Raw genomic sequence first — 11,433 nt, 5'->3', positions numbered from 1 at the left:
GGGACATTGTGAGGAGGGGGCAGCATGCATGGGACATTGTGAGGAGGGGGCAGCATGCATGGGACACTGTGAGGAGGGGGCAGCATGCATGGGACACTGTGAGGAGGGGACAGCATGCATGGGACATTGTGAGGAGGGGGCAGCATGCATGGGACACTGAGGAGGGGGCAGCATGCATGGGACATTGTGAGGAGGGAGCAGCATGCATGGGACACTGTGAGGAGAGGGCAGCATGATGTGAGGACAGTACAGATCATATTTCATAATTGAGGAAGGTGTGGTGGATATACAGTAGTTTATCAGGGAGGGCAGAGTGGTGTTTTAGTTTATTAGGGGCAGTCACAGTATATAAGTGGGGACGGTGTGGTGGGAATATTTTATACTCATGCTATGTTTTGATATGCCTGTGGTGATCCCCATTGGGGGGGGGTTAGTGCCCTTCATTTCTCATTTATACTTTTTAAAGTGTTTTACAAAGTAGATCTGCCTTAAACAGATGTCGTGTGCGAAAACTCAGTTTTACGTTGTCACTAAGGGGCGCGACCACTTAAAGTGCCTAGGGCAGCACGAAGGCAAAATACAGCCCTGACTGTGAGTATGCGCACAGTAAAAAACCATGATGACTGTAAATTCTGTTCCAGCAGCCGGAACGATCACCCGGCGTCCGTAAAAAAAAACCCAGTAAAAAAGAAAAACACAACGGATCGTTTTTTGCTGCATTAGTTGTGCCACTATCTGCAAAGCAACGCATCCGTTGCATCAGTTACACTACTGATTGGGACTGATGCAAAACAACCGAAGTGTGAACTTAACCTTACCGGCACTGGTGTCACAGGGTCGGAGATACTGAGAGCTCGGAGAGGGGGTGTCACTGCAGTGGAGCAGCTCAGGAGGGTCAATGGATAGAGAGTCAGTGAAACTGCGGACTCATGGGGTGTTGCTGCTGCGTGCACCATTGATCTGCCAGCGGGCTGCTGGCTGTTTTGAATTGTCGGTTAACACGATGGAGTTCAAGAAAATGGACGCAGAGGCCAATCTGTGCAAGCGTTCGCTCTGCAGCCATTTTCTTGAATTCCATCGTGTGAACCGCCGAAGATTCCACGGAGCCTGCAGCCCACCAGCAGATCAATGGCGCCAGCTGCCGTGACACCCCACGAGCCTGCTGTATTGCCGACCCTCATTCCACTGACCCTCCTGACCCGCGACACCCCTTCCTCCGAGCCCTCCAGCATTGCCAACCCTGTCTCCTGTGACCTGTCTGAGCTGCGCCCCCACTGCCACTCTCCCCTGGTGAGCTAAAATAAGACGCACTAGAATTATAAGACGGACCCCAATTTTAACAGTAAAAATGTTTTTTTTCCTACTTTCCTCCTTCAAATTTGGGGTGCGTCTTATAATCCGGAGCGTCTTATAAAACGAAAAATACAGTACTTACAGAGAAATTATATCCCACTGTCGGTTACATTAGGTGAATATATTTCTTCCCTGAATCCGCCTCTCCCAGATGACTACTCCAGTAGTAATGAGAAATTTTTATAAAATTGCCCCCAGTTCACCGAGCCGCACACACCATAAAAACACCAGCAGTAATGCGCAATAATATACCATTTATTATCAGCAGTTTTATCTGTAGTTATACAATCATTTGTCTTATTATTAGTAATTTTTATTTATTACAGATAAAATATTATAATTTTTGCCATCTGGAAACCATTAACAAGAAGCTGTTGTCAGATCCTCATATTCGTATAAGAATTCTTATAACTGTATGATGATGTACGGTAATTCTGACCACCACTAGGGGGAGCTAAATGTTTAAAGATTTTTGCAGTATTTTTTGGACTTAAGCTGGGGCCACACGGGCCACTACTGCGATGCTTGCATGAGACTCGGCTCGCGCTGGCAGCACAGCGGGAGCCGAGTGTCATGCGAGTGTGCCTCCATCTGAGGTCCGACCCTGCGAGCGGACCTCAGCTGTTGGGGGCGGGCCGGCACAGAGGAGGAGAGGGAGGGATTTCTCTCCCTCTCTCCTCCGTAGCCGGCTATTGCGATTCTCGCTCTGCACGCGTGGTACACCTATGTACCACGAGTGCAGTGCGATTTTTCTCTCGCCCCATTCACTTGAATGGGTGCGAGAGAAAAAGAGTCTCGGCTTACAATCGCAGCATGCTGCGATTGTTTTCTTGGTCCGATTAGGGCTGAGAAAATAATCGCTCATGTGCGCTGACACCCAGGCTATAATTGGTCCGAGGGGAATACGATGTTTTATCGCTCTCCACTTGCACAGATTTTCTCGCCGGGTGGCTTGGGCCTTAAAGTGGTTTTCCACTTATAGAAAACTGTTTCCTACCCTGTAACATAAAGTTAGACAGCACTCGCCCTCCCGCTGTTCGCACCAGTTCTCCACCGCCGCTTTGGTTTCTATGTTTCGGCTGCAGCGGTAACACCATGACTGCAACGCACATCGCTGCGACCTGACGCTGGACCGGGGGAGGGGGAATACGGTCTATGTTTGTGATTTTACATGCTGGGAAAAGATTAGGGATCACTTTTCTATAAGTGGAAAACTCCTTTAATGACAGCTGTATAAATCTTTATGCCGTGATCTCCCCTTCGTAATGGCTGAAAGTAGCGGCTGTTACAGTCATATAGCTATCAGGGTACAGGCAGGAGCCGGCGGCGGTGACTCCGGCCTCATAGTACTCGGCTATGCTACTAGTTATTACAATATTCAGAAAGCGCCACCTTCATGTGCTCAATGTGCTGAGTACACAGGATGAAAATAACAGGATCTGTCACCAGCAACTCATGTCATCATAACAGCAAATGGATCCAATTGTCAGAGTCAAGACAACAATCATTTACTAAATTGAAGCAGAAGCAGTGATCGGCTGGTCATCAGGAGATCTCCCCTAAGGAGAATATGACTCGCCCACCCCAGGGCCATAGGTGACTCGGTGTCGGGCCGGACTAGTCCGGGGTAGTCAGCGATGGCGGGGCCCGACTCCGTGACCCTGGTGGAGTCAATTAAAGTGGCGGTATGGATAGAGGAGATTGTGATGTTAAAGTTTATAATATATATTCGTGACGCCACCTGTGGATTGCGGCTATGGAGCAGTCACTGCTGAATTGGGCCTCTGGGGCTGATGTAATGGCAACTGGGATGGTTCTGCTCCCCACAGGTGGAGTGGGTACCCCGGGGCAACCGTTGGTGCTTGTTAGAGTCTATGGTGTTGTGGATGCAGTACAGGATGAATCAGACGACACAGGGCTTGCAGTTAAGATCTTTTACTCACTGTTTCTGAGTCCAGGTGCTGGCAAACCGTTTGCCTACAGTATGCTGGGATCCACTGTCCAGTGCCTCCGCCGATCCCGGCTAATTCAGTAATTCAAGGGCCAATGCCGGTGCACCCCTCTTTGTGTATCCTTTCTCCTGGCTGTCTTCTTAGCCTTGACTCTATTAGTTGAACTGGTCTTGGCCTCCACCACAGGACCTGAACAAGGGGCTCACTGGTTTCTTGCCCTCTTCCCAGGGGGACTGTGGCAGGTTGTGGCCCTGGATGCTTGCAACCACCCCGGGCCTTCGGTGTTACTTTCTTCCCTCTGTCTGGGGACCGTCCCCGAATGCAGCCGGATCCCTCCACCCGATCTTTCTGTGGAACAGGCCACGAGCTAAAAATGCCCTTACGTGGCCCTGGGATCCTTTCTTTTCTTTGGGTGTCACCTGGGCCTAGCTAGACCCCAGGATCTTCACCAGGAACCTATTCTGTTCCTTTCTCTCAGACTTCACTCCTCCACTCTCCTGAGGTAACCATCTCCTCACTACTACTCTCTGACTGAACTGACTTTGAACTTCCTAGTTCCCTTTTCTACTCTTACTTTTTGACTCCTCTCACACACCCACTGGCTAGGCCCCACCCACACTATGAGGGACCAGGAATGGGACTTACGGCCCCATGAATACATCTATGGGGGTTGCTGCCACTATCCCTGACCCAGTGTATGCCTACCAATTGGTGGGTGCAAGTTTAGTCTGTGGACCGGCATATGACCCCATTCTTACCCAGGATGGGACATCACACCTCTGGCTGAGGTGCAATATCTCTGTGGCGACGGAAGCCTCAGGGGCGCCACAAATATATCATCTATATTTTCTGCTAATTAAAACCAGAGCTGAGCCTGTTGTACACAGGGGAAATTTTGTCTCTTTTCCACAGTATCTGTCTTTAAAGGGAATCTGTCAGCAGGTTTTTGCTATTTAATCTGACAGAGGCATGATGTAGGGGCAGAGAGCCTGATTCCAGGGTTTCGTAACTTGCTGTAGTTTCACTACAATATTTTATCAGCAGGAGGTTATCACTAGAGGACTAGGTCTCATGTGGCGGCTAGTCCAGCTAATCTGTGTAACCCTGCCCCCAACAACTGATTGGCGGCTTGCTGACAATGTATAGTGTACACATAATGCTGCCAATCAGTAGTGTGTGCGGGGTTATACACAGCTCAGCATTCTGAGCTCTGCTACATCTACAGCAAAAAAAACAGGGATTCTATCAAAACTGCACAAGCAATCCAGTAGGTAACATCCCTGGAATCAGACTTTCTGCCCCTACATCATGCTGCTCCCAGATTACATAACAAAAAGATGCTGACAGATTACATTTAGCAGACAATCAACAATGAAACTGTGAACTTGATAAATGTTTCTGTCAGTCACTAACAGCGGCATTTAAGCCCCGAGATCTGGCTCAGACGTTAGTTCCGGAGCCCATTAGCATCCCTGCAGTATGACCATGAGGTGTCGATGGGCTGTCATGATGGCCGGGAACCTACGGAAACTCCACATACCGGTCAAGCTGATTTTTCTGTGATGTTCAGCCATAAACTGTGATTTTTATTCTACACAACATTAATGGAGCATTGCTGTATATAGAACAAGCGATCGCAGGGTCAAGGCCGTTAAAAAAAGAAACTTAACATGTTAGCAAAAGAAAAAAAACACAAACATTCAAATCCCCCTCCTTTTCCTAAGTTCCTTTTCCTTTTCCTAAGTCTATAAAGAAATGTAAAAAATTCAAAATATATATTTAAATCTGAAATTAATCAGCACAATCTGCATTATGATTTTTTTTTTCCAATTTTCCTAACTTTATATGGTAAAATGAATGATGTCAACAAAATCTGCAAATTGTCTCACAACACACAAGCTCTACGTCTATGGTGACGGAAAGATAAGAAAGTGATGAGAATTAGAAAATTGGGAGGAAAAAATTAAACTGCAAAAATCTAAATTGTCTGTGTCTTTAAAGGGTTAAATCTGAATAATCCTAAATTTGCATTATATAATAATTAGACGCTATTATTACATATGATCTGTTTTCTCTTTTTCTTATTGATTTTTACATTTAATTTTAATTTTTTATATTTTATCTTCTGTACATGATGATGGGGGCGGCCATATTGTCTGAGCTGCTGCTATTTTCTGTTAGGCTATGTGCGCACGTTGCGTACAAGCCCTGCAGATATTTCTGCAGCGATCTGAAGAGCACATGTGCGCTTTAGATCGCTGCAGAAATGTCCGTAGTGAGCGCCGATTCCATGCGCTCTGCCTCCAGCTCCTGCCATAGACAGAGCAGGAGCTGCCGGCAAAGCGCAGGAAAGAAGTGACATGTCACTTCTTTTTGCGCAGCGCTTCGGCAGTAGCCGAAGCGCTGCGCTCTTAGACGCCACGTGCGCATGGCCCCTGCACAATCTCCATAGACTGTGCAGGGGCCGCAGGACGCATGCAGTTACGCTGCGCTACAAAGCGCAGCGTAACTGCATGTTTTTACGCAACGTGCGCACATAGCCTTAATGTCACTCAAAGATTTGCTCCACGGCAGACACATGGATGGAGGAGACCATCGTCAGGAGAGGACTTGTGGGCATGCTCTGTGTCCTGTGCAGAGATCCCTGTGCGGGGAGGGGGGACCTGTGTCCATCAGTTATTGTCAATGGAGGATCCTGCATTATCCTCCTCCAGCTTTATACCAGAGGTGTTACCTTACACTTCATTTCCTTCCTGTGTTGATAATGAGACTGCTGAGAAGTGATCTCTGTGGAAAATCTATTGTTAGTCCATGTGCCCACGGGCGCTCGTACCTGCGGATATATTCGCAGGTACGGCCGCATGTTTCCAAACATGCGGACTTTCACGCGATTTACCTACAGACGTCCCGGCCTCTATCTCCATAGCGGAGGGCCGGGATCTCCGCAAGTAAATCCGCATGAATAATTGACATGCAGTTAGGTGCGGCTGAGGGATCTCCGCAGGAGATTCCGCAGCCGCACTTTCCGCAGCGTGGACACAGACACTCCCCATGTCCCATAGGGTAACATGGGGAGTGCCTGTACATGGTAGAACCTGCGGATTTATCTGGAAAATCCAGAAAAATCCGCAGGTTTTCCGCGGCAAACTCCGCAGCAAAAAGCTCCCATGGGCACATGGCCTTAAGGTCAGTGGTGTCAGGAAACACAGGAAGATTTCAGGAGGCTCCAGAGGGAAATGTATTTTATGTCATAGAAAAATCAGAAAAATGTTTAGAATGAAAGTTAGTTTAAAAATTGGGATTTTTCTGATGTTTCTTTCCAGTTATGTTCTAATCTTCACCCAGCTATCTATATAGTGACCGTCATTATACATCCAAAACACACATAAGGCAGCATGAAGGGGCTCGGAGAAGGCGGCAGTGAAGGTGTGTAAGTGTCTGATGGGGTCACACAGCTCATAAAAGGACAGCTGCCCGGCCCCATAATCCAGACAGATCCTGACTCTATCACTGGAGATCTTGTTCGGTAACTGGATCTCTATACTGTCATGTATCACTGAATACTGATTATTATATCTCCTCAAACTCCAGGACTTGTTATTATTTCCAATCAGTGACTCTTCTCCCCTCCTGTCTATACTGGGGTAACACATCCCCACACTCCACCCCCCTGATCTACTGCCCTCCACATCCCAGTAATGTCGTCCTGAGGTAAATCCCCTCCTGCTCATCACCTGATTATACTGGAATCTCTCTGCTGTTTCTGGACGATTCTGGTTATTTTGTGTCCAAGTCGCAGTTTTCAGGTCGTCTGATATAAGGAGATCATTACCAGCTGTGTTTACATCCAGTAATATGTCTGCAGGATCCTCCACATAGATCCCCCTCCTTATACCTGTTATTACCTCACATAATGTGTGTAATGTGTGTGAGATCACAGTCACATCCAGGTCATCTCCATCATGGAGCTGTTTATCATGTCCCCCTGTGTCCTCATCACCTCCCTCCTCCTCAGGATCACACAAGTCCCCGGTGTCTGGTTCCTGTAAGACGGTCAGTGGATCAGTCATGTTACACAGCTCCTCAATGTGCCTCATCTTCCTGGACAGCTCGTCCTTCTTTATTTCCAGCTTGATCAGAGCAGACAGTGACCGTGACTCTTCCTTTTCCTGCCTGGAGATCTCACTCAGGACCTTCTTCTCCAGGTCGTCCACCAGTCTCCTGATGTCTGTACACAGGGCAGTGACTCTCTCGGCTTCTCCAGCTGCTTTCTCTTGAGCTTTTCTCCAGCGCTCCTTCAGACTCCGAACTCTTTCCTCAGTCTTCTCTCTCTTTGTGGTCAGTTTCTGGAGAACATTGCTCAGTTTCTTCTTCTTCTTCTCTGAGGCCTCATCCAGTGACTCCATTTTATGTCCTTTATGTTTCCCAATCAAACTGCAGGACACACAGATACAAGCGGCGTCCTCAGTGCAGTAATATTCCAGGATCTTCTTATGGACAGAACATTTCCTTTTCTCCAGAGAAGTGCTGGGATCAGATAAGACGTGTTCTGGTGATTTGCTGTGAGTCCTCAGGTGTTTCTCACACAGAGAAGCCTCACAGTGTAGACAGGATCTAACAGCAGGTACAGGAGAGTCCACACAGTAAGTGCAGTAGATCCCAGTGATCTTTTGTTCTTGCTGAGTAATCATGAAACGTTCTGTGACATTATGAAGATATAAGTTCCTCATCAGCGCCGGCCGCTCCTGAAACTCTTCTCTGCATTCAGGACAGGAATAAACTCCAGACCCATCCTGTGTATCCAGCGCACGATCAATACAGACCCGGCAGAAGTTGTGTCCACATCTCAGCGTTACAGGATCCTTAAAAATAGATAAACAGATGGAGCAGAGCAGCTCGTCATTCAGATCAGCAGACGCCATGGCTGACGGAAGACAGAAGAAGCGAAACTGAAAGTGGATGATTCCGGAACAGGAAAACTGTAGTTACACCCATTTTCTTAACCCCTTAAAGCTGCAGCATTCATTTTTCATCTCTGCATTCTAAAAGCCAAAGTTTTCTATTTTTCGATTGATACAGCCGTACTAGGGCTTTTTTTTATGGCTGACGGAAGAAGGAAGAAACGAAACTGAGTGTGTCTAATAATACTTAGCAATGTTGTAGTTACACCCAGGCCCGGACTGACAGGCGGGAGGGGCGGGACTTCTCCCGGTGGGCTGGCCGGTGGAGGGGTGGGGGGGCCGCCCCCCGCCTCTCCCGCACTGCCTGCTGTTTAAAATTATTTTGTGGCTGCCGCCACCCGCCGGCCGCCACTATAGCGGCGGGGTCCGGTGAGCAGCCCCCACCCATGCCGTACCCAGTACGTCATGGCGAAATCGCAGCCCCGGAGGCTGCAATCGCTGCAAATACCTTAGATTCGGGGAGGAGGGGACCTCAGGAGGGGTGGTGTCTCCTCCCTGGACCTACGGAGGCTGTGATTGGCTGACAAACGTTGCTCAGCCAATCACAGCCACTAATGTTTCAGCCATTGAAAAATCGCTGAATCATTGAAATCCATCCAAGATCAGTGCAGCTGTAGCCCTGATCATTGGCTGGAGCTGGGTGACCTGTGTTTCACCCGCCCCCAGCTCTGATTGGAGAGACCGGCCTTGTGACCGATCTCTCCAATCACTGTGGATCTGGGGCCGCAGACCACTCCCCTCAGTTTCACTCCGGCGTCTGTGACTCTGTGGAAGGTGAGGAGAGCTGCTGAGCCATTATTACTATAGGATGGGGACAAAGTGCGCACATTACTATGAGATGGGGATAAGGCTGGGGACATTACTATAGGATTGGGACATTACAAGGATGGGCACAATACTATTGGATGGGGACATTATTACTATAGTATGGGGACATTACTATAGGATAGGGACTAGGATGGGCACATTACTATAGGATAGGGACAAGGTGGGCACATTACTATAGGATGGGGCAAGGCTGGGCACAGTACTATAGGATGGGCACATTACTATAGAATGGGGCAAGGCTGGGGACATTACTATAGGATGGGGACAAGGTGGGCACAGTACTATAGGATGGGGCAAGGCTGGACACAGTACTATAGGATGGGAACTAGGATGGGCACAGTACTATACGATGGGGACATTACTACAGGATAGGGACAAGGTGTGCACATTACTGTAGGATAGGAACATTACTACAAGGGGACAAGGATGGGAAACATTACTATAGAATAGGGATAATGCTGGGGACATTACTATAGGGTGGGGACAAGGTTGGCACATTACTAAAGGATGGGCACATTACTATAGAATGGGGGCATTGCTACAAGGGGACAAGGATAGGGAACATTACTATAAGATGGGGGACAAGGATGGACACATTACTATAGATTGGGGACATTACTATAGGATGGGGACAAGGATGAACACATTACTACAAAATGGGGACAAGGATGGGGAACATTACTTTAGGATGGGGACAAGGATGAGCACATTACTGTGGGATGGGGACTAGGATGGGGTGCAATACTACAAGGGGACAAGGATGAGCACATTACTGTGGGATGGGGACTAGGATGGGGCACAATGCTACAAGGGGACAAGGATGGGCACATTACTGTGGGATGGGGACTAGGATGGGGCACAATACTACAAGGGGACAAGGATGGGCACATTACTGTGGGATGGGGCACAATACTACAAGGGGACAAGGATGGGTACGTTACAACAATATGGGGAACATTACTAAAAGATGTTGGTCAAAATTTCTATATAGTGCTAATTGTAAGACTATTAGTTACAAGAATGGAATAAAATATATATAAAAAAAATGTTTATATTTAAACAAAGAATGTGCGCGTTTTCTATAATGAGCAAGTGAAAATTTCAAAATCAGTGATCCCAAGGTGTGTAAAAAACAATAAAATATATTATATATGGTACCAATAAAAATGTCACTTTGTCTTGCAAAGAATGCGGCCCCCCAATTTATTTTTTTCCTCTGTGCGGCCCATACATCCAGCCGAGTTTGAGACCCCTGCCTTAAAGTAAATAAATATATGATAATGTCAAGGTAAAATAAAATGACTTATCGCTCGGTCCATACCCCTATGACTGTAAGCCAGTGGCTCCTGGGAGGTTCACCAGTTTCATTGATTTACTGTGCATGCCCAGGGTAGGAACAGTGACACCGTTTTCGGCCAGCCCAAGAGTTGTAAAGAGCTGAAGGTGCCATTGCTCTAACATCAGATAGGGCCGTAATTGTAATAAAAGAGAGCCGAGTGTAGAAGAAATAGGTGGCCCTCACCCCGATCCATAAAAGTCCTTTATTTTGTTTGCTTAACAACCATAGATGCAGGAGGATGCGGCCGCGCTGCTTCGTCCTCCTGCATCCATGATTTATAAGCAAACAAAATAAAGGACTTTCATGGATCGGGGTGAAGGCCACCTATTTCTTCTACACTCTGCTCTGCTACGTATGTCGTCTATTTGAAGGTTTAGCTCCACTTTCTCCATGTGACCAGTTAGTGCTCATTGTACTCCTTTTTTGTCCTATGATGAGTTTGGTGGATTAATGTTGCCAGATCTATTTCACTGGTTGTGGTCACAATTGTAATAAAGACCCCCATCTAGGCAAGTAAGTATGTGTGTAGGGAGGGGGGCAGCATAGCTGCAATTGTTTTGTGACAGCATGTAATAAAGACCATTGAGGTTTTTATTACAAATATTGTCCTGCCTCTTGACAGCGTCCCTTTAAGAACATTCTAAATTTTCTGTAGGGCGACTTCAATTACATATAGTGTAATTCTGGCTTTACAGCAGTTTGGACGCTGTAATTATGCCATAGACCTCAAGCAATCCGCAAACAAATCTACTTCACATTCACTTCATAGTAGGTGGGCCTGTCTGCTCCCAAATGCCAGGGCTGATTTTCAGTCCCAGTCCGGCCCTGGACTTACACCCATTCATTTAACTCCTTAATGGGAATCCTTGTGAGAATACTGCGATTAGGGGCAGAAACCCTGATTTCAGAGTTGTCACTTACTTTACTGGGTCCTTTATTATTTTTTTTTAAAAACAACTGTTTTCTGTGTTGCACAGCTACAAGTTATCTGAATGCTGAG

At 47.2% G+C, this 11,433-nt stretch overlaps 1 protein-coding gene across 1 annotated transcript; it reads right to left on the bottom strand.

Moving 5' to 3' along the window:
• Window positions 1-1,587: 1,587 nt before the first annotated feature.
• On the bottom strand, window positions 1,588-8,236 carry LOC142261415 (E3 ubiquitin/ISG15 ligase TRIM25-like). Its single transcript, XM_075332105.1, has one exon. It carries the CDS (start codon window positions 8,225-8,227, stop codon window positions 6,629-6,631), a length of 1,599 nt encoding a protein of 532 aa, XP_075188220.1. The 5' UTR covers window positions 8,228-8,236; the 3' UTR covers window positions 1,588-6,628.
• Between the last annotated feature and the right edge of the window lie 3,197 nt (window positions 8,237-11,433).

The sequence above is a fragment of the Anomaloglossus baeobatrachus genome, unplaced genomic scaffold (assembly GCF_048569485.1).
Source record: "Anomaloglossus baeobatrachus isolate aAnoBae1 unplaced genomic scaffold, aAnoBae1.hap1 Scaffold_217, whole genome shotgun sequence".
In the NCBI taxonomy this organism is placed as follows: domain Eukaryota; kingdom Metazoa; phylum Chordata; class Amphibia; order Anura; family Aromobatidae; genus Anomaloglossus; species Anomaloglossus baeobatrachus.
This window is presented reverse-complemented; position numbering and strand designations above follow the sequence as displayed.